This window comes from Mesoplodon bidens (genome assembly GCF_964165515.1).
Source record: "Mesoplodon bidens genome assembly, chromosome: 12".
Taxonomy (NCBI): Eukaryota; Metazoa; Chordata; class Mammalia; order Artiodactyla; family Ziphiidae; genus Mesoplodon; species Mesoplodon bidens.
The window spans coordinates 86,259,379-86,282,821 of record NC_138168.1 but is presented as its reverse complement, the minus strand read 5'-3'; the positions used below and the strand labels follow the sequence as shown (position 1 = coordinate 86,282,821).

The window sequence follows — 23,443 nt, the reverse complement described above, 5'->3', positions numbered from 1 at the left end:
AAGAGGACGCCACCCACGGAGTTTATGCTATCTCACCTGCCCAGCAATAACGATCTGGAACAGTGCCTGGCACAGAGCAGGTGCTTAGTAAATATCTGTGGGTGAAAGAATATGTACTCTAGGAGAGTCAAATGTATATACATATTTTAGCAAAATGATGATTAGGGCCGTCGGAAAACAAGTGCTTCCTTTTTCTCCTGTTCTCCACAACATGATATTCCTTTTTTATTTGTAAAAAAGTATAAAGTCTGGCTTCCAAAGAGTTCAAAGCATCCCATGTCACACGTGAGCACAGGTCTCTCCAGATCACACAGGCAGCCGCTGCTGGGGCTCCTCCACGTGGCCGGAGAGCTGGGCAGGTCCTTGGGATGCTAAGGGAGTCGTATTTACAAATTCATGAGCTCAAGCAACCGTGCACTTCCCAGAACAGCCAGAGGTAACTCTGGACCAGCGTCCCCTCGGTCTTGCCGTCTGAGAGCACTCATTTTTGTACCTCCGCTTTCTCCGGCCGGAGCCAGGCTCTTGGTGGGGTCGCAGCACATTCGGGGATGGAGGTGGGGTTCCCATGAGGTTTGGGGACTGAGTCTACACCAGAGGCTTGCGACACCCTCCTAGGGAGAGCAAGGACAGAGTGGGCTGGAGGGGCAGGGTGGTAGCAGTGTGGCAGTTACCACGCAACCCTGTTCCGAGCAGGCTGGCCTGGGGTGGAAGAAGAATGACGCAGGCTGACCCCTGGGTCCCCCTCTGCAGTCTTTCCCTCCCAAACGTTAGGATCAGACGTTTCTCTTTAGGAAAAGGGGTCAGAGCGAGTAATAGCAGGAGTTCAGACAGTGATGGCGGAGGAGGAGGGACCAGTGTGCGTGGGAACTGTGTCACCATGTGGCTGGAGCTACTTAGATAACGCGGTGGAGTGTTCCAGAGACCGCGGTGATGGGCAGGGCAGAGTCACCAGCAGTGGCTGCAGTGTCACTGTCGACAAGGTTTGTCCCCAGCAGAGTCTGCTTCGGCCTCTGCTTCCTCGTCATAAGGTGGGGACACTAGTGCTTACCCAGTAGGAGGACTGCGATGAGGGTTAACTAAGCAGGTGCTCAAGAAACGCGTTACTGGAGTACATGGGAGCAGGATGACGGCCCCCGGAGATGCCCGTGTCCTAATCCCACAGCCCGTGAATATGGTACCTTATGTGGCCAAAGGGTGTTAGCAGATGCAATTACCTCAAGGGCCGTGTGATGGGAGATTATCTGACCTCTCCAGGTGGGAGAGGAAGGCTTTGCTGAATCCTTCAGTGAAGTTCAAGGCTGAGCACACAGCCCAGCCAAGTGCAACTCCTCACAGAGAAGAGCTCCTGATAAAGCCGAGTGAAGTGCCCAGCACTGCCAAGGAAAGAAAATAATCCGATTCTACCTCGATCTCAGGGTACACACCTGTGGTACAAGTCACTTTGTTTCTAAAGTGAACTGCTTCATGGTTTATGATAGTTACCCAAAACATGGATCAACATCAGCACCCACGGACACCTGGTTTTATTTTTCCCTTTACTAAAGCTTTGGCCGTTTCTCAGGCCTAAACCCCTGCCAGCCTATCAGCTACTGCTTTCTCTCTCAGAAATAACGGAGTCTTTTGCCCACTTGGTGTCCAGCTCCTATTGTCCTAGTTGTCCGTTCAGAAGACACTCTGGAACATTAGCTCAAATTCCCAGAGGTGTGGCTTCTCCCCAGTCATTTATAGAAAGAAAAGTTTTGGCCACATACAAAGCATTTATCATTGATAATATTTAGAGAATTTCACATTCAACACATAACAAAACTCCTCGTAAGGACCGCGCGCAGATCCATATGCAAGTAGGATGTCACTTGAACAAACAGAAGCCAGGACAGCAGCCCCGGGATCGCGCGGAGACAGGACGGGACTGCAGGCGGCCTTGCTGCGCTCAGGGGCGAGCTCTTCCCAGGAGAAACGCGATAAAGGCCCAGGTGGTGACTACGCCACAGACCCTGCAAGACAATGACACCGGTCAGCGGCCTGGATGGCGCGGGAGGCCCCGCGTGCGCCCAGCAGGTGTGAGAGCGCTGGCGCAGGCTGGCCCCTCTCCCTTCCCGGCTACGTTCACCCGGATGTTATTTTCTTTCCATCCCTCTCCCGGCGCCAACGTTCTCTCGAGGCTAGAATGGCTCTGGGACACAGAGGGCACCTTTCCTAGTAATTTACAGGGGAGGTTGAGGGGAAAGACGACTGCCTAGCAGCCAAGCTTTCTTCTTCAACGATGTGGTTTTCGACGGGTCTGGCTCCTAACAGGAAACCGAAATCCTTCAAGCTCATTTAGCAGCAGCTCTGTCTTCCCAGTTGCTCAGACCAAAAACCCTGGGTTTAAACTTGACCCTGCTCCCGTCTGTCTGATCCCACCTTCAGCACCCCCGACTCCCCCGCTCTGCCACCAAGCGGTCCAAGCCGCAGCCGAACAGTGTGACCAGGTGACCTGGCTTCCTGACGTCCCCCTGCCCTGTGCCCTCCAATGTCTCCACGCAGAGCCCCGCGCCACCGAACCTCCGGCGGCCGACCCAGCTTCTCCGCAGTCCTCAGCCGCGCCCTCTGCTGGCGGCAACCCGCCGGCTTCCATAGCCTCGCCTGCTGCTCCTTGTTCCCTCTCGCAGCTTTCTCACTGCCCCTCCACACACCAGGAGCACCGCGCCCCCCAAGAAGGCCCCTCCCCGCTGCCTCCTCTGCCTGGACACCGTCCCCCGCCCCGCGTTGCCGTGCCTGGCTCACTCCCCACCAGCGACACCACCCCCCACCCCTGCCTTCTATGAGGGCCCCGATCTTCTCCTTTAAAGAGCAATCTCCCCCAGGCCAGCCCCCCCGACCCCCGACCCTGCTCGTTTCTAACACTTATCACCTAACAGACCATGCAGGTCACTCGTTTATCACCCCCACTCCAGTGCGAGCTCCACGAGAACGGGGTTTTGTTTCATCCACGGAGGAAGCCCTGGAACCCAGGACGGTGCCGAAGACAGCACGTGCTCGATCAACGTCTGCTGAGCGTCACTGAATGACGTTCGGTCCAGCGTGCTGGTCAACGACCCCTTGCCCAGCACGCGCCGGCTAGCGAGCTGTGCTCGACTCACACCCAGCTGGGACCACAAGCAAGTCAGAAGCAGCCTGAGTCCTGGTCACTTACTGTAACAGGCAGCTGACGTTCGGGGAGTGTCTCCAGTAGCGGTACAGGGAGACCTGCAGGGTGGGGTGGCACCTGTACTCCTTCAGGACGCTCCGGGTGCTGCCGAAACAAGGGCTCAGTCAGGCGCGCAAGCACCACAGCGGCTCCGGGCGGCTGGAGTGGCCGCAGGTTGGAGGGTGGGGGCTGAGAGCGAGGCACCTACTCCTTAAACTTATTGGTCAGAAGCAGGAAGCGGTTCCCCGCCAGCCTCCTGACGTCAAACTTGCAGAGGTTCTGAAACTCGCGGTAGACTTGCTGCTCGCTGACCCTGGGCCACCTCCTGATGGTGACGATGAGGATGGGAGGGCGGATACTGGGGTAATCTGGACCCGAAAAATTCTAGAAGACAGAGAGGAGAACAGGTTTTCCACAGTCCCTACTGACTACCTACCCAGCTGGAAAATCCGGAGAAACTAGGACAGGCCCTGTGAGCAGGGGGCAGGGAGAGGGGGAGGGGAGGAGAGGAGGAAGGAATGGGCGAGCTCACCTTGGCGCAGACGGGAAAACACGGGAGACAGTCACAGGCTTAGTGGGGCGTGAGCACCTCTCTGGCCGCGTTTGGTGGCCGCCAGAAGCCCCTGATAGCCCCCAGAGCCCCAAGCTGCCTCCAGCCTCCGAATGGGGGGGAGCAAAATGAAGTCTACTTACGATCTTGGGGACCCTGGCTCGGATGACATTCACCTGGTTCACATAGGGAGCCAGCACGTCGAGGTACAGCGGGAAGGAGGGCTCGGGGATGGGAGGAACCCTACGAGGACAGAAAGCCCCAAAGCCTTCAGGCCCACGGGGGGCGTCCCACGGCCTCGGCCGCAGCTAAGGCTCTGGTGACAACGGGCAAGGTGCTGCCCGAGACGCCCCTCCCTGCTCCCCTCACAGGTTCTGGGTCTTCTGTTGGTGGTCCTCCCCCAAACGACCAGCGAGTTCTCACCACGGCCCGAGCCAAGGGAGAACTTCCAGGGGTCACCACCTGTTGGTGGCCGTCTGGTAAAGACCCCTAGGCTCACCAACATCAGCCACAGGCTCAGAGGATGAGCGAGGCCCCTGTTCAGAGGAAGGTCCACTCCACTGCCCCTCGACGAGACTCCAAATGGCCGTCCCTCACCCCACAGCCTTGTCCCGCCTCAGCCTCGCCTCCACCCAGACACCACCGCGTACCTGAGCATAGGCCCGTGAGAAAGCACAGCCCTTGGCACCGGGCAGGCCTGGCTATGGAGCTTCTCTAAACCTAGGAGGGTTTCTAGGTTTTGAGGATTAAAAGAAATTGGGGCTTCCCTGGTGGCGCAGTGGTTAAGAATCCCCCGGCCAATGCAGGGGACATGGGTTTGAGACCTGGTCCGGGAAGATCCCACATGCCGCGGAGCAACTAAGCCCGTGCACCACAACGACTGAGCCTGCGCTCTAGAGCCCACGAGTCACAACTACTGAAGCCTGCGAGCCACAACTACTAAAGCCCACATGTCTAGAGCCTGTGCTCTGCAACAGAGAAGCCACCGCAATGAGAAGCCCACGCACTGCAACAAAGAGTAGCCCCCGCTCACCGCAACTAGAGAAAGCACATGCACAGCAACGGGGACCCAATGCAGCCAAAAATTAATTAATTAATTAATTTAAAAAAATTTTTAATTTAAAAAATTAAAAAAAAAAAAGAAATTAAGGACACAAGGTCCACGTACCAAGGCACCAATAAGCTCCACTGCTCTTAGCTGCCCTCACATTCAGAGCACAGGGAAGAAGGAGACGGGGGCGGGGGTTTCTTACTGAAGCCAGAAGCCTCACATTAATGTGTCACAGGCTATTTCTATGTATAATACCCTTTACCAAAACAGACAAATTAGGCAGTACCCACATTAACAGGGTACAGGCTGAAAATGTTTAAGTCAGTCCCAAAGAACAGTTTTGATCAGCTCCTTCCCCTGGCCTGCTAAATCCTACTTAAAAAAAAAAAAAAAAGTACCCTCTTGAATTTATGGCACGAGGTGTCTCATGTTGGATTTTTTTGTTGGTTTCTGTTACTTTATTTTGGCCGTGCTACGCAGCATGTGGAATCTTAGTTCCCCAACCAGGGATCGAACCCGTGCCCGCTGCATTGGAAGCACAGAGTCTCAACCACTGGACCCCCAGGGAAGTCCCTAAATCCTACTTAACACATGTAGGCAGCAAGGATCGTGCCACAGAACGCACAGTTCACGTGTGGAGCTGGTGTCCACGAGCCCAGCACTGCAGGCATCCAGGATGACGGTGCCCTGAGGAAACGCGTTTCAGATTCCAGTCTGAGGTTTCCAGAACCTTCCCCCGTGTGCCTGATTCCAAGTCACTGCCCCTCTCCCCAGCCTGACCGTGTGAGCCCCGAGCACGGATCATCTGTTGGCCTATATGCTTTGCCCTCCTACCTCACTGCGGTTTACATGATAAGGAGGAAACAGGAGGGTAACAGACGAAGCAAGCACACTGCCCCCGGGAGCACTGCGGTGGGGGCGGAGCCCAAGCCTGACCCACTGCCTTGGCGTCCTGACAGTGACTCTTCCCAAGGCCAACACAGTCCCAGGACCAGCCCCTGGCACCAGCCCCAGGGTGGGGAGGAAGGCTGGGAAAGGCTGCCTATGGAGGAGGGCTGCTTCCATAAATGTGTCATTTACACAGTGACACTTCCATCCTCCTTCTTTGGGAGAGTGTGGGAGCCCCGGAGGTCTTGGTTTACAGTGAGGGCTCAACAAATCCTGACTGCCGATGAGATCACAGGACGAAGGGAACACTCACCCGTGCACTCTCCACAGGAGCAAGTGGGCCACTTTCAAAAGAACTGGAAAAAAAGGAGCTAGAAATGTGACAGACATCAAGGCGCAACCTGATCACCTTATCAAAATATGCAAACTCAGGCTTATTTCCACATGTGCCACCCACCTGGAAGTAAACTGGGGGCCCAGGGATGGCGGGGGATGACTGAAGATAAGACAGGGGTCTCCCTTTAAAAGGGCAGCAACGGGCTTCCCTGGTGGCGCAGTGGTTAAGAATCTGCCTGCCAATGCGGGGGACACGGGTTCGGGCCCGGGTCCGGGAGGATCCCACATGCCGCGGAGCAGCTGGGCCCGTGCGCCACAACTACTGAGCCTGAGCTCTAGGGCCCGCGGGCCACAACTACTGAGCCTGCGTGCTGCAACTACTGAAGCCCGTGTGCCTAGAGCCTGTGCTCTGCAACAAGAGAAGCCACTGCAATGAGAAGCCCGCGCACCACAAGGAAGAGTAACCCTCACTCTCCACAGCTAGAGAAAGCCTACACACAGCAATGAAGACCCAAGGCAGCCAAAAATAAATAAATTTACTTATAAAAAAAAAAAAAAAAAAAAAAAAAGGGCAGCAACTCTCACCTGCTCCGCACAGGAAGGCATCGTACGCTGCTTCATGGGGATACTTTGTCTCAGCTGAAGTGTTTTTCCAGAAACAGGAAAGACGGTCAAGCAGCGATTAGAACACAGCCCGGGAAGGGACTCTCCCCCAACCCCGCCCCAGGTCCACACCCACGTTGGCTGTGCACACACAGCCAACGGTTGTTCCCGCAGAGACCACGCACCCTTCTCTCAGCCATACCCCACTGTGACCTAGGACCTCCCCACGGCAGCAAGAGTGCCCACGGGAGGTGGAAGCACAGGGCTTCCGGACAGACAGATGCCCCCAGGACCTCCGACGCCTTCTGGGATGGCTCCTTTTGATCAGGCGGTTATAATATGGACACGGCACGGGAAAAGCCCCACCCGGCCCCCCCACACCTGCCACGTGGAGACCCGGCTTGAGCTCCAGCACCTCAAAGCCATGCCAACCTCAGAGAAGCACGGCTCAGGCGAACATACGTACCGTATTTTTCACATCTGCTTGCGTGAACAATCACTGGCCCAGAGTTCTTGGTGGGATTCAGGTCGCTATTAGAGAAGAAAGACAGATAAATAACGTTCGCTGACAACAACGCTTTCTTGTTCTCCCTGCATCCTCTTAACAAACAAAAATGTCCTCAGTACTGGGGCTCCTTGAAAATCACAACAAAACACAGCTCTAATATAAAATAAAACAAACCAACAAAACAAAACACGGATCCAGACATGGGCAGACAGGTCTTGGTAACCAGGCAACAGGACAAACGAAAGAACAGCAGAGCCAGAGGCTCCGACCGTGTCGTTCTGAGCATTTACCAGACGCGGGACCCCAGCCCGGGCATCAGGATAAACCCTGTGCTGGCTCTGCCCCCGGGAGCTCGCTGTTCAGCGCGTCCTAGAAACGCGACGCCCGAGGCGTGAGCAGTGCACGCCTGGCTATCGAGGGACAGGCTTTCGGGCGGGAAGGCTTCCTGAAGTCGGTGGTCCTACAGGAGAGTCCTGAACCCCACTGACTCACCTGGTTGAGGAAACGGAGCAGCGCCAGGCACTTCAAGCCAAGAGAAGAGCACGCAGAGACGGCGAGGGAAAAAGGGAGAAGCCCGCGGTGAAGGACGGGGCCAGGAAAGAGCTCGAACGTTACGGGGCGGGGCGGGGGGGGGGCTTCAGACACCAGAGGAGGACTCTGACCAGAAAAATGGTCAAGTTCACATTTTAAAAGATCACTCAAGTGGCAGCGCGGCAGATAAAGGAGGTCAGGCCACCAAGCTAACCGGGGAGGAGCCACTACCACCACTGGAATAAAAAGTAAAGGTCTCAGGGAAGGCAATGATCCTGGGGGTGCAGAAAAAGGAACCAGTTTCCAGGACATTTAGGGAGTAAAACCAACAGGCCTGGACTAGAAGACACTGGTGGCCCAGCTCTGGGTCCCCTTCCAGCTCTCAGCTCTGGCGCGTGGGTGAACGCGGCTGGCATGCGACAGGGAAACCTTCCCTTCATCTGGTTTCCAACAGAATCTATCGGTGCCTCGCTATGCGTGTGACATCTCTGAACCCCGATGTCCTCATCTGCTCCTAAGCCGCCAGGTGGCTGTCACCCTGGGAGACCGCTCTCAAGGTGACTCACAAAGCTAGCGAGAGGCAAAGCTGGGATTTACACCCAGCAAGTCTCGACGCAGAGCCTGCGTACCGAACACAAGCTTCGCTCTCACACCTGCACACGAGCCATCGGCACAGCGCCTGGCGCTGTCAGGACGTGGCAGAAGTCGCTCCAGACGCGGGAGCGGGTTTGACGGACAGAGGAGGGCCGAGCAGAAGGTGCCTGCGGCCACGTGGTGCAGAAACAACCAGAAGATGGTCAGGACGCGAGGAGTCTGGAGCCGCGGTGGCACAGACGCGGTGGTCACCGAGGCTGGGGGCGGGTGGATTCGGTCAGCCAGGGGCACGGTAGCGAGGAAGAAGAGGGCAGTGGGGACCCTGGAAAGATGTGAGGGACGAGTGGAAGAGCGAGAGCCCGCAAGGAAGAGATTAAAACACTCACCAGAAAACAAGAGAAAGCTGGGAGAGGGCGCAACGGCAGGGAAGGGGGGCGGGGGGCCCAGGGTGTCAGACGCCAGACAGAAGTTAACGCTGAGCACGACCGCCCGCCACGCCCTGTTCCACAGGCCTGTGCGCATCCTCCCATCAGCTGGGCCCCAATACCCAGATCAAGTTCCGTGCAGGGGAGTCAACCTGACCTCAGTGGGCCCAGGAGAAGGCGCGGCCTCGGAAGAGGCTTGTTGTAAAGAGAGAACCAGGACAGTGGTGGCAAGAGGGGAGACCGAGGGGAGCTTCATGGTTTCTGAGTTAGAAGAAAAGTGCTGATGCCGAGGGAGAGGCCGAGGACACGGCGGGGGTCAGGGAGGCTGCTGAGCAGAGGGAAGGCGCAGGGCCGGGAGGACGGACGGGCCACGGGAGGGCAGCCCTTCGAGCCTCGGCCAGCCCCGTACACGGTAGGCGTTCCTGCGTGCGGGCGGATGGGAGAGACAGTGGCGAAGAGGACAGCACCGCGTACGTGTCTGCAGGGGGTCGAGAGACTCCCGCCTCTGGCCTCTTGTTTTCTTCTTAGAAATGAGGACCAGGAGGGCCGTCTGAGAAAGGAAGAGATGAAGCCTAAGGGGCCAGAGGAGGCGATCACGTCGGAAGTAACTGACGCCATGAGCAGAAAAGAGCATCTGTTGGAGACTCAAGAGGCCAGTGAGGCTCTGGCCAGGCATCTTCAGGGCCCCCGTGCCGGTGGCTGGTTGACAGTGAGCCACAGAGACACAGCTTCTTTTCAAAAATGTCTCACTCGGGCTTCCCTGGTGGCGCAGTGGTTGAGAGTCCGCCTGCCGATGCAGGGGACACGGGTTCATGCCCCAGTCCGGGAAGATCCCACATGCCGTGGAGCGGCTGGGCCCGTGAGCCATGGCCCCTGAGTCTGCATGTCCGGAGCCTGTGCTCCGCAACGGGAGAGGCCACAACAGTGAGAGGCCCGCGTACCACAAAAAAAAAAAGAAAAAAAAAAGGTCTCACCTTCAACTGCCCCCGACGCCACCCTCTCCCAGCTCTGGTTTGCTGGTCCCCCCAGCTGGGGACAAAGGAGTGGGCCGAGCAGCCCCCATCCACTCCAGGCCTCCCAGGCAACACACTCCCGCCAGCACATGCCCGCAGCGTGGCTGGGACATGAGGGAAGACAGGGTCGCTGTTCCTGTAGGAAGGGCGGGAACTCACCCGGTACTAGGGCCGTTCACTCACTCCAGTGTTAAATGTGCACCTACTAAGTCTCACACCACTGTAGGCCTGAGAGAAACATCAGGGTCCGGAAGAAGAACAAAATCTGTTCCCATGGAGCTAATCACTCCAATAATCAAACAGATCACAGGAAAAATAAAACCCTGGCCAACAGAAAACACCAGATAATTAAACAGCTGTAGGTATTTTACCAGGCCCCTTCCCCTCCAGAAGGGGGTTTCGCAACCTCAGCACCAGTAACATTTGGGGCTGGAGAATTCTTTGGGTTGGGGGCTGTCCTGTGCATCCTGGCCTCTACTCACTAGGTACCAGTAGCACCCCTGAACTGTGACGACCAAAAACATCTCACTGTTGCCAAATGTGCCCTGGGGAGCAAAATCGCCCCAAGTGAGAGCCCCTGATCTATAAGCAGCTCTGAAAAACAGCTTCCTTACCTGTTTAGGACTTCATAAACTTCTGAAAGACTTGAAACCCTTGGGAAATTCAGTTCCTATAATATGGAAAACAAATTAGGGAGAATAAGACATTTGTGGTTATGTTTATTATCTGCTTCAGGTATTACCAAATGGCCATTAAAATGACCTGGAAAATGCAAACTCCTATAAACCCCTCTCTCTTCACACACACCTATTTTTATTCCTTAATTCGGATGTCAGGGTACCTAGTGTCCTTGGGTTTCCTATAAGGGACCCGGCAACCCAGCCTAAGAAAACTGCCACAAACACAGCACAGCAACTTCCTTCAAAGACAAGTGTTTTAGGGGTTTGAGAAACACAGGACTCCAAGGCACAAGAGCGTGGCCAAGGACACATTACGTGGGGCACTAGGTGCTCTAAGGGACTGCCAGGTCACCAAGGCCTAGAGTTCACCTCATCTCGTGTGCAGTGGAGACTGGTCTGCACTAGTTGCCCCAGATCAGTCCCCGCGTCCTTCCCGCTTCGCCCTAGAACTCGGTTCCGTGGAGCTGGGCAGAGTCACAGAACACCGTCAGAGCTAGAAACACGTGAGGTACGAGTAACACGTGTGTCTCTGGGCAAAGATGTACCAAGTAACCCAGCGCCGTTTTTGTGGTTTCCTTACTGAACAGTTAATTCTGATCCGCTTAAAGCTTTATTTACAACACTGATCTGGTTCCCCTTTCTTGGTTCCTCAGTTTTAACTTCTAACCCAGCTGGGTGCTTCCGTTCTCCACACCACCTCAGCTGCAGAACAGAAGTCACCTGGCAGCTGTAGAAATGCCACTCCCGGCCCCTCTACACCAGAGAAGCTGAAGGTGGGGTCTGGGTGTCAGTATTTACCCTCCTAGGTGATTCTAATGTGTCTGGGTGGAAATCCCACGGCCCTAATGCTCAGTAAAGATGCAATTTTTCGGGCTTCCCTGGTGGCGCAGTGGTTGGGAGTCTGCCTGCCGATGCGGGGGACACAGGTTTCTGCCCCCGTCCGGGAGGATCCCACCTGCCGCAGAGTGGCTGGGCCCGTGAGCCATGGCCACTGAGCCTGTGCGTCTGGAGCCTGCGCATCCGGAACCTGCGCATCCGGAGCCTGTGCTCTGCAACCGGAGAGGCCACAACAGTGGGAGGCCCACATACCGTGGAAAGGAAAAAAAAAAAAAAAAAGATGCAATTTTTCAAGTGGGATCCCTGCCCCCGACCCTGACGTTCTTTAAGCACGTTGCAAACACGCACTGTGTATACACCAAGCTCTAGAACAAGTTGTTGTGCTGTGCCATCTAAATAAGCCCGTGAACTACACACCAGTAAGTCAAAACATGAGAACTTGAATGAAGGAAAGAAAAAAAAAATCACACATAAGCTACTGTATCACTCAGAGGTGGTAGAATAAAAAAAGAAAACCAATACTGGTTGTAAAGTACGAGAAAAGGGTTCAAGGAACAATTTTTGAAAAGAACGAGAAAGCTAAGTGTTAGTGGGACAAACGAAGCATGCCTTTCCCCAGAGCAGTTTAACTTATTACCTTCCAGATGTCCTTTGTCACATTTTTGGTGTCAATGAGAACAGGAAATAGGTTGTGGATATTCAGCTTAAATTCATCATAGCTTTCTGAAGGGAAAGACCCAGAGAGTCAGAAGTGAGTTCCTTGGTAAAAATGGGAAGAAATTCTCCAATCTAGCTTGTCACCAACACTGGCTAATAAAGCAAATAAAACAAAATAGGAATTGAAAACATCCTTACTCCTAATCATCAAGGATTTCTGAATCTCAAACCAACCTGACATCACCATTTGTAACAGCAAAAGCTAAACGGTTTTCCTAAATTCAGGCCAACATTAGTTAATGCAATTTGCAAAGTTCTAGCCAATGGAAAAGGGAGAAAGAGGTATTACTGGAAAGACAGATATGAAGTCTGTAAATAACTGTCCAAAGAAAAATCCAGTAAGTTAGAAATTGTAAATGCCTTGATAAAAATTACCTATTAATTCACGTATTTATCAGAATTATACCTGCATATAGTTGTCTGCAAAACAAACCCAAACCCCTCTGCTAGCCCTCTTCTCACTACCCTCCCATTTCCTATTCCCCAAAGGCAACGACCTTCCATTTTTTCTTTTGGTGTTTATTCCCACATCTCTAAATAACATGCTTATGCTGCTCGGTGATTCCCCGGTTTGGGACTCCCACGATGTAAGAAAATAATCACCCCTTCTACCTCGTACCCCTCACCACTGCCAGCACCTGTGCATTACTCACCAAGGGGCCAGGTGGTCTCCTCCAATGACTTTCTTTCTGGCACAGCTTTTGTTCCAGCAATTTTTTTGTTTGGTTGTTTGCTTAGTTTTTTGGTGAGTGATTACTTTACCCTGAATTCTCCCCAAGTTCTCTCAAGATGCTCAAACTGAGGTGTTTTTTTCATCAATTCATTTCCTAGCGAACTCTCTCCCAGAACCTTCTCACCCCTTTCAATCTACACTAGTGTTCTCTGTACATCGTTAGTTCATTTAATCCCCAAACAACTCTGATATCGATACTGTTGATATCATTTCCCCCGTTTTACAGACATGGAAACAGAACAGGCACATTTAAGTAACTTGCTTGAGATCGCACATAACAAGGGTGGGATGAGGACCCAACGTGACGTCTGAATGCATGCTTTTAACTGCTATGTCACACTTCTGTGTGTCCAATGGCATCAGTCATGGAAAAGACTGGGACAGGCATAAGACAGTACCACGTGGCCATGAAATGATTTTAGGTTAATGACATAAATAAATGCCTTTGGCAAGTGAAAAAAAGCCAAAATCAAAATCATATATGCAGTGTGGTCAAATATGTAAAAAGCCACAACAGAGGGAAAAGCAAAAAGTGTCAGGAGTATAGCTGTGATTACACGTCCCCTGCACGTCTCTGATTTTGCTAAGTCTTATGCAATGAGACTGAACAACTTCCGTAACAGGGGGGAACAGTATCAATTCAAATGTAAGTTTTTCTCCCGGAGAAAGTCCCCCAGCTCCAGGAAAATGGTAACGGGCACAGATGTACCCGACCTCTCCGGAAACCTGTGAGGCCCTGGGGATGGCTGTGTGTGTGGGGGCTCCCTCAGGGGCACGATTCTGGGCCAGTCCCCTTGCCAGATGGCAAGCTAAGCTCAGAGGAAGGAGGATGGTGTGTGCCTACCTGGGAGAGGTCTGAAGAACTTCTCATGGAGATGCAGCAGATCCATCATCATATTATGTCCCACTAAGGGCTACTTGGAGGAAATCGACAGGTGAGAGAAATGAAATTTTAAAAATAAAACAGATGCCATAGACTCACTGCTGTCTCCAGCAAAGGGTGTAGCTTTAGAACCCACTGCATTCTGACAACATGGCAATCCCATCCCCACCTGCATTCCACTCCCATGAAAGGTAGCCTGACTGCTTAAAGGCCAGAAAAGCAAAGCAGCGAGTCAGAGGGACTCGAGGCCTGGGCTGCACTGGGAATCTAAGCTGTGAAGCAGACATGTGCAGTCCCCAAGTAGTTTTAGGTCAATTAGTACTGAAATGCCCATGTGTCTGAAAGGAGCAAAGAACTAGTAATATTTCATAGGGACAGTCTTTCCCCAAATTAATCTGTCATGATTTCATGAAAGCAAGGTTAGATCCATAAAGCCAGTTAACAAAAAGGAAGTCACTTATCTTAAGGAATCTTAGCGTACTGTTGAAGGACCCATTAGTACCTACAGCCCAAATTACAAGACTGCTAAAGACGGAGGAAAGAGATATTTTTTCCCTACCTTCTGGGCTTTCACCAGCATCTGGAAAAACAGAGAAAAACCCCTCGCAGAGAGGAGAATCTTCTCCTTCCAACAGCTCTCTCGATCGCAAGAGGTGTTCTCAAGATACCAGCGATGCTGTTTACTCACTTTCTTCACTGTCACCTGAAAGGAGAAGTAGAGACAAGGTCCCTGTATCCTGGGTTCCTGGGAATGGGGCCAAAAATGTGGTCCTTTATCTCAAAAGGGAGGAGAGGGAGTGGGGGAGAAGAAGCCTTTCACAGAGGCCAGATTTGGCCAAACGAGAGAGAAATGATAGAGCCACCGAGGCTGCCCCCCTGCAGGTGGGAACTCACCCCCTGGTCTCTCATCACCGTCCAGATGTCAGGGAGGGCCTTCGTCAGCACAAGCTGGACCTCGAAGGCCTGGAAGCCTGCAGCAAGGAAACAAGGCTTGCACAGAACCACTGCAGACCCTGGAACGGCAGTCCACCCTCCCCTCAAGAGAAGCCCGAGAGGAAAAGTGGCTGAGAGATGGATGGATCAAGTGGAAAGACAGCTCTTAGGTATACCCCAGCCCACAAGGCCAAGCGACAGGGATGGCACAGCATGGTCTAGGGCGGCTTTCTTGAAGTTTCTGATCTCGGGGCCACCCTTAACTTGAGGACCCCAAAGAGTCTTTGTGTGTGGGGGGTACGGGTCTTGATAGTCATCATGTTAGAAATGAAAACTATACATGAAATTCAAAATCGCCAAGTTTTAAAAATAATAAACCCATTACACTTTTGCCCATGATTTTGTAACATCATGCGGTGGTTATTTGGAGAACACTGGTTTCCTGAGTTATACACATCGTCCAAATGTTCACATACCATACAATACCATCAAAAGACACTTGTACATATGGCCACTGATCTCATTAGAAAGGTCTCATAAAGTGGTCAAGCTTATGGTGACAGATGCAAGGTTTCCAAAATTCCAGTCTTTTATTGAAAGCTCAAATTTCATCTCTAGCAAATACTGAGTTAGTCTCCCTGAAGACAAGGCTTACTTTTTTCACTTGAGAAAGTGATTGAAAATACCCACATTGAAATACCCTCAGTTCCTTCAAGTAAAAATTATATTCCTTAGGGGAATTCCCTGGCAGTTCAGTGGTTAGGACTCGGCGTTTTCACTGCCGAGGGAGGGCCTGGGGTTCAATCCCTGGTCAGGGAACTAAGATCCCACAAGCCATGCGGCATGGCCCCCCCCCCCAAAAAAAATATATATATACACACACACACACACATATATATGCCTTTAAATAAATAAGTAAATAAAAGGGAGCTAATTCAGCTCTCAACACAAAAACCTGCACAAGTGCTTTTGCTCAAGACAACCACTGTACTTGGGTAAGCAGCAGCAATGTTTCATGAACATTTATCTTTTCTGTACTTATTTTGATACACAGAATATTTTAAAAGATGAACAATCAAATGTTGAGATTTAACAAAATTAAGAATTATTATTTCACTAAATTCCAAGTAAAACTGGAATTTTTTAAAACTGGAAGCAGCAACAAGGAATACGACTACCAGCGTGGTCGGACGCGCCTCCCTTCACCTGTGCTGAGGCGCCAGCCACTCTCTCTACCCACCGCTGCTGCAGGACCATCAGTGCAAATGGCACAATGATAATGGCAAGTGATAGCCGAGTGATATTCTGACAAGAGTTTTGACCTTGTGAACCCCTTGGAAAGGGTCTCAGAGACTCCTGGGGTCCACCGACCAGAGCTGAGCACCGCTAATCTAGGGCAGGCTCATTGTGACCCCACATTGTACCGTTGGGGGAGATTCAGAGAAATTCAGAGATTAACCACAGGAAAGCAAGAGTCCATAGGGCACCAAGGACTGGGGTAAGAAGGATGGCTCTGAATGGAACTTTACTCCCTCAACCTGAAAATTCAGAATCGGTTGAAAACCCTTCAACCTCCGAATTGAGGTCAAGGCTCTATCTAACCACAAGGACCACGTGTCTGCTGAGCTGCCAACCAGGGTCCACCAGGGGAGAAGGGATGCTCCCCCATCCTCCAGCATGTGACAGCGGCCGGTTCCACAGCTCCCAGGCCGGGGAGCCACCTCCTGCCTACCGGTGATACCAGGGAGGGTCATCCAGTCGCCTTCCTCTGCCAGGTCCAGCCAGCGTGTCACCTCGTCAATCACCACCTTGATTTGGTCTTTATCCAGAGAACTGAAAATGGGCACAGTGCAGTGGGAATGCTGGGGGAGACCACAGAACCATGAGACAAGCTAACACGGGAGAGGCTTCTGGAGGCTCCTGTTTTTAACACTGTGATCTCGGCAGGAAAATGGACCCCAAAAAGACCACTTCTTTTCTGAGTCTTGTTTTGCAACAGGAAGCCAATCGCTTGGCCTCTGCCCTCTGGTCTGTCCTCAGGAGCCTTTCTGTCCCTCCCTCGGATGGGCCTATGGGCAGGAGGGCACTGGGACGCAGCCAACACTGAGCAACACTACCAGGCCTGTCTTCTCAATTCTCTCTCAGAGGTGAAAAAGCACCATCTGGTGAAGTATGGAAAAGACAGGAACTCTGGTAAGTACATCTTCTCCTGCGTTAGAAATGTAAGAACATGATGTTATGCTGAGAAAAGGAAAGACTCTTCTCCAACACTTGAAGATAACAGAAGATTAAAAATTCAAGTTGTTTTTCCCTTCCAAAAGGTATTTTTATATAAAACCACAAACAGACATTAAAAAAAAAACTTCCCACATTACATAATTATCTGGACCAGATAATCATAACATTCCAGAACTAAAAGCTGTCTAATTTAACCCCTTCTTGATACAGGCAAAGAGTCTCAAGCTCAAAGAGCTTAGAGGACTGGTTCAAAACCAGAAAACTAGTGGACAGCAGGGCCTGTGTGGGCCCGGGCGGCCTGCTCTTTCTAGCACACAATGCGGCTGTGCAGGCCTGGCCCCAGCTCCACAGCACAGCTGGGTTTCAAGTACAACAACAGGCACTGGAGGCCAAAGAAAAAAGGCAGAGATCCTGCCCTGGGGAACACAGCAGCGTCAAGCACGTGGGGCAACGGGCCCAAGCCAAGGCATGTGACTACCTGGCCAAGGCTATCTGTGATGTACCTTGAAAAGTCCCTACGTGGGAGGCCAACATAACATCTCACAGGGAGGCCAACAGAGCCATTTTCCCCTCTAGCGCTGGAATGGAGTTCCTGCCTCTTTGATACCAAGTTAACAGTCAGTTCTCTCTCCCCTTCATTGTTAAACACTAAAATCACACGCTACACAGTAAGAGGTTTCTTATCTCAGGCCTAAGAATGGCATCACCAGCACTTCGGGCTGTTGCGTCTGACTGAGCGCAGGTCAAGGAAGCTACGCCAGCTAAAGGTGATGGCGTGAGGTCACCCTGTCCTGGAGACAGCACGTCTACACACAGGAAAGCCAGAAACACACCAGCAGCAAAGAAACCCACAAAGCACCCGGAGAAGCAGGCTTTACCTGCGAACACTCCAGTTCCCAGTCAGGATGCTGTGTCTAATTTTCTTCTCCTGTTCTTCGTTCATATATGGGATTCCATTTTTGAGAAACTAAAGATGGGAACAGACAAGGAAACTAGTCAGAGGCATCCTCTGTGCTGGCAGCAGAGTGGAAAGAAACCTTCCTCGTCCGCTTTTTGAGGACAAGTCAGGAAGGGGACAGGAAATGGATTCAGACCAGGGGGGCTAGATAGCCTTTCAACCCTTCCCGGTCCCCTCCTCCGATGCTGTACCTTGTTAAAATCGAAGCCATACTGATTCAAAAACTGAACACTAGAAGCCTGGAAAGAGAACTCTGAATCCAAAGTCCCAAACGTTGTAGGGAAGAGAAAGAAGTTACACGAATGGGCTACATACCTAGAAAAAAAATACACATAAGGAGAAAAAGACGAAACCCAGGTTTAGAATTCTGGCTCACACCACAGGCTTCAGAGCGGGCTCTTCCCTCCACTTGAGAAGTACAGCTGACCCCTGAACAACACGGGGGTTAGGGGCGCCAACCGTTCATGCAGTCAAAATCCGCGTATAATTTCCAGTCTGCCCTGTGTCTACACGTGGGTACCATCATTTTAGAGAAAAAAGTCTGAGTATAAGTGGACCCATGAACCTCAGACCCTGTGTTGTTCAAGGGTCCACTGTATTTGAATGTCAGCTATATTTCAAGCACTATGACTGGCACGGGGGTGGCCAATGAAAAAAGGCAGAGACCCTGCCCTTGGGGAACAAAGCCTGACGCCCTATTTGAGACAGTGAGGCTGCCATTCAGCATCCTTTCTGACTGCTGCTGCCTGGGAGGTACATCACCTTCATTATAACACTGTTAACTGCAATCCTGAAGGCGCACACAGGAGACAAGGAAATGGGGAAAGGAACACCAAGGGTACAGGGGTGTTGGGAAAGGCCCCCAGAGACGGTGCTGCTTTGAGAGACTTGAAGGACCAGCCGGCATCGGCAGGGGAGGAGGGGTGGAGGGCACAGAAGCAGGGGAGTCTGCGGAGCACCCGGGGCCAAAGCGCTTCAGAGCCTGACGCAGAATTTGAAGGGGGAGCAGGTGGAGAAGGTAAGTGGGCAAGAACCACGAGTTTTGCCAAAGGTCTTTATACATACTTGTTTGACTCGCCTTCAATACTGGAAAACATAGACAATCCTAGAAGAAGGATGGTAAAGAGAATGAATACCAAAAGAAAAGCTACCAGAAGTGAACGACAGAAAAACTTCTGGACAGTACTTTGCACCCAAAGTTATTGTACAGGCTTTAGGATAACTTCTAAAAAAGAAAGAAATGAAGAGTCAAAACATGAGAACTGTCAAACTGTAATTCACACGGAAATTACTGAAATAGAATTGTGAATGGTTGTTCAAACACAGAACGTTAAATTGACACTTTTATGGTTTTAAAACTAGTAAGAGGAAACACTAAGGAAAAAAAAGAGAAAATGGGATAATAAAAGAAAAAAAGAGAAAACACTAAAAATCTATGAAGATGTATACATTTAATTGCTTTAGAATGTCTGTACCACTAAAAAGACCACACACAAAGTGAAAAAGACTTTGAAGTAGGGGGAAAACAATACAAACGCATCTAAGTGCTATTTCCCATACTTTCAAAGAGGCATCACAATTAAGAAAAACAATCACAGTAGAATAATAGCAAAGGACAAGGACACAGAGCAAACACACACACACACACACACACACACACACACACACACACACACACGGGTGTTTACCATCATTCACAGGAAAAGAATCAGTAAAATGTCTCATGACCTGTTTTTTAAATAAAGTTTTATTGAAATACAGCTATGCTCATTCATTTGTGTATTAACTACAGCTGATTTCTCATTAACAAGGGCAGCACTGAGTAGCTGTAACAGAGACAGTATTGCCTGCAAAACCTAAAATATTTAGTTTAGCCCTTTACAGAAAAAGTTTGTTCATCCTGTATTAAAAATGTAAATCAGGGCTTCCCTGGTGGCACAGTGGTTGAGAGTCCGCCTGCCGATGCAGGGGACGCGGGTTCGTGGCCCGGTCCAGGAAGATCCCACATGCCGTGGAGCAGCTAGGCCCGTGAGCCTTGGCCGCTGAGCCTGCGCGTCCGGAGCCTGTGCTCCACAACAGGAGAGGCCACAACAGTGAGAGGCCCGCGTACCGCAAAAAAAAAAAAAAAAAGTAAATCAGAACAGTAATTTTAGATCATTTTCCCTCTACCAGGTGGGCAAAAAATTAAGACTGGTAATACTCAGTGTGAGTGAGGGAAACAGACACATTCCCTGTTAGTGTAAGTCTCTGTAAACTTCTCAGATGGTTGGTAGGAAGAGCAATAGTTTGACAACAAATCAATACTTTAATGCACATACTCCACTGCTACAAGTATACCAAACACATACATTCACAAATGCACAGTAACATATAAACACTAAGACAGTCAATGCAGCCCTGTTTCATCACAAACAAATGGTAACCAAAGTACTCATCGTTAGGAGAGGGAGCCAACAGATACATTCAGTTTGGAGTGCTATGCAACTGTTAAAAACGAACAGGAGGGCTTCCCTGGTGGCGCAGTGGTTGAGAGTCCGCCTGCCGATGCAGGGGACGCGGGTCCGTGCCCCGGTCTGGGAAGATCCCACATGCCACGGAGCGGCTGGGCCCGTGAGCCATGGCCGCTGAGCCTGCGCGTCCGGAGCCTGTGCTCCGCAACGGGAGAGGCCACAACAGTGAGAGGCCCGCGTACCGCCAAAAAAAAAAAAAAAAAACGAACAGGAAATCTGTATAAGCTGATATAGAAAGATCTCTAAACCCCAGTCATGGGGAAGAAAAAAAACGATGCAGAACAACATGTTTATAGTATGATCTTGTATATGATTTTTGCTTAAAGAAAACATACAAATTTTTCCCTGAAAGATGGTACAAGTTCCTTAATGTTGATTTAGGCATGGAAAATCATGTTTCTGCTTATTCTGAAGCTTTAGGTCTCGCAGGCATGACATGGCCAAAAACCAAATGAGCACGCAAAACGATAGCCAGTATCTCACAAAGGCACCAAAGCTGTTTTACCAGTAGGAAACACAAAGACAATTTAAGAAAAGTAAGAGGGTTTCCCTGGTGGCGCAGTGGTTGAGAGTACGCCTGCCGATACAGGGGACACGGGTTCGTGCCCCGGTCCGGGAAGATCCCACGTACTGCGGAGCTGCTGGGCCCGTGAGCCATGGCCACTGAGCCTGCGTGTCCAGAGCCTGCGCTCCGCAACGGGAGAGGCCACAACAGTGAGAAGCCAGCGTACCGCAAAAAAAAAAAAAAAAAAAGGAAGAAAGTCTCTATTTCAGTGACTTATAAGAAACAGATGAAGATTAAACTCACCAATCTGACAGATGGTGAACTGCTGAACACTCTGACGGGTCTTTAGATACCACTCTGATGGCAAGTCAAACAGACTGTGAAAAAATAGGCATCTCAGTGCAGAGGCAAGCAGATGGCATCAAGGCAGCACAGCCTCCATGCTGGATCAGCACCTCTCAACCAGGGGCAGCACTTTCCTTGTTACAACTAGGGAACCAGCGTTTCGTGGACAAGGGCCAGGTCCCCAAACCCCACACAAAATGTTGTCCTGCCCGCCCAAAGCCAACAGGGTGCCTGTTGGGAAACAATGCTGGCCGGCCAGGGTGTCATCCAGAAGAGCGCGGCCGAGAACCTCTCCAGCTCAGTTCTAAGGCAGTTTTAGCTTTACCTGATCTGCTGGGCCCCGGACAGGTTAGAACGAAGGCCGGTGAACTCTATGTCTAGACCTGCAGGGGAGGCAAGAAAGACAAGAGTCCCCAGGCGCAGGCCATCGCTGTGCTGTAAACGCTGCTGGTGGTAAAAGTTCTGGCTTACCTTCTTGGCGCTCAAGAGGCCGGGTGAGGTCAAGAAGGGAGAACAGAGGGAGCCAAAGCAAGGACAAGCCAGGCCACCCCGTTCCACCTGGACCCCGCTGGGGCCAAGGCTGTAACTGCTGCCTAACCTCTCGCCCCCCAGGCCCGAGAAGGAACCCCCCACCCCGTCCTTCGGAGGGGCCCTGTTTGAGCCTCCTGCAGCCTGGCAACCACCCGGCCGGGCCTCACCTCTCCGCCCTGTCCCGCCCGAGCCTGTCACACCCTCCTCCTGGCCAGGGGGCTGCGGCGACGAAGCTCGGAATCCCGGCGCCTTACCCACGAAGTCCGCGCCGAGGACGAGCTCCTGCAACAGAGGGAGGCTCTGCTCGAACTCATCGGCGCCCACGTCCATGGCCACGCAGCTCGGCCGAGGGCGTCCAGTGCGGCCACGTGCTGCCACGCGCTTCCGCCGCGCCGCCGCCTTAAAGGGCTCGGGGCGGGGAAACTGGCTGCCACGGCGCACTGCCACCAGCCCCGGGGGCCTCTGACCGGTGGAGGGCGGCGCTGGCCAGCTGCCGGCCCACGGGCGTTTGATCTTACACTTGGCCCCCTAGGGTGAAGGGACGCTTAGTTAGACTCCGCCCTGGCGCTCAAAGGCCATTTACCTTGCTCCGCAGCAATTTCTTCGCAATCCCTACAAGGGGAGAATATCATTTTGATAGAATGTGAAGAGGAATGGTAGGAAAAAGAAGAGCCTGAAACAGTAGGAACGGACCAGTAAACAGCACCTGAAGGAATTGCAGTAGATCAGGTACTGCAGCTACGGTGCGGGGATAGAGGGACCGCATCTTGTCGGTTTTCCAAATCCGCACTTCTTCCCAACTTGGCCATCGCCGCCAACATGGGTCTGTCCCGTCTCCTCCCCAACACCCCGCCTTCTCCCTCTCTATTTTGCATCATTGTTGCCTTTGTAATACCTTGCATCAAACTTGCCACACAAAGCCTCAAAAATTGCCCATCAAACTGAAGTTCTTGGTACAGAGATATCTACATCATACGCCTAGATAAAATCCCTACCTATGGTGTCCCTTACAGGTGAACCCTAGTTTTGTCACTGTCTGTTTCCAAAGCCACACTACTCTAGTCCATGGTCTTCTTTGCATCCTCCCCTGAATTCTAGACTTGTCTAAACAGCCTTCTAGGACTGTAGTCTTCAAAGTGAGATGCTCCAATCTTTAAGATGAGGGAAGAAAATATTAGAACTATACTATAGACTTGTAGATGTGTCCACTGGGGTATCTGTTGATCAGAAGGGGACTACTAAGCCATTGCACTCTGAAGGCCTCTCAGAGTGCATCAAACTTTTAAAAAATGTTGGTGCATACATATTTCTTGTTAAAATAATACACTGAATACTCAGATTAACAGTAGCGATGTTATTTCACTTCTGTATAAATATACAATTGGGAGTACACATTTCAAATATGGGAGGGAAATGCTCTAGAAGCCACTTTAACTGCTTACTGGTTCTTCCTCTTCGCATGTTTTAAATAGCCAAAATCAGTTAATACCTTACTTTGATTTAGCCACTCATTTAAGAGACCCGCCATGATTCCCATCTACCCCACTTCAATTTTAAATTAACCTGAATGCACGTCAAGCTTCATATCCTACCTAACCAATTTTCACTTGATGGCAAACTTAGCATGCACTAACCCTGTCCATTTCCTTTCCTCGCTGCATTCCTTTCTTCTTTCAAACCTGGTTCTGTTAGGATCCAGGAGCCCAACTGAGGTTAGGATTTGCCCCTTTTATCTTCACATGACTGTTTATAATTGACTGGTATTGACATATCCTATTAAAAAAACACCTCCACACCCTGAGCGGCAACCCACTGTGTCCCAGCCACGGTGACAAATGCACAAACCTATGGGTACCCATGCCACAGTGAGCTCAAAGGCGGAGAAAATGTCATATAACCAGAAAA

General features: G+C 51.3%; 1 protein-coding gene across 1 annotated transcript; it reads right to left on the bottom strand.

Annotated features, from left to right (window-relative positions):
* Positions 1 to 1,873: 1,873 nt before the first annotated feature.
* On the bottom strand, positions 1,874 to 21,868 carry PNLDC1 (PARN like ribonuclease domain containing exonuclease 1; the record flags this gene model as incomplete). Its single annotated transcript, XM_081250864.1, has 19 exons — positions 1,874 to 1,994; positions 3,176 to 3,274; positions 3,378 to 3,553; positions 3,863 to 3,962; positions 5,972 to 6,014; positions 6,580 to 6,633; positions 7,064 to 7,128; positions 10,283 to 10,338; positions 11,823 to 11,908; positions 13,480 to 13,549; positions 14,078 to 14,221; positions 14,413 to 14,489; positions 16,184 to 16,284; positions 17,568 to 17,656; positions 17,839 to 17,962; positions 18,713 to 18,752; positions 20,966 to 21,039; positions 21,333 to 21,390; positions 21,793 to 21,868. The coding sequence occupies 19 exons, from the start codon at positions 21,866 to 21,868 to the stop codon at positions 1,931 to 1,933; spliced, it is 1,596 nt and encodes a 531-aa protein (XP_081106990.1). The 3' UTR covers positions 1,874 to 1,930.
* Between the last annotated feature and the right edge of the window lie 1,575 nt (positions 21,869 to 23,443).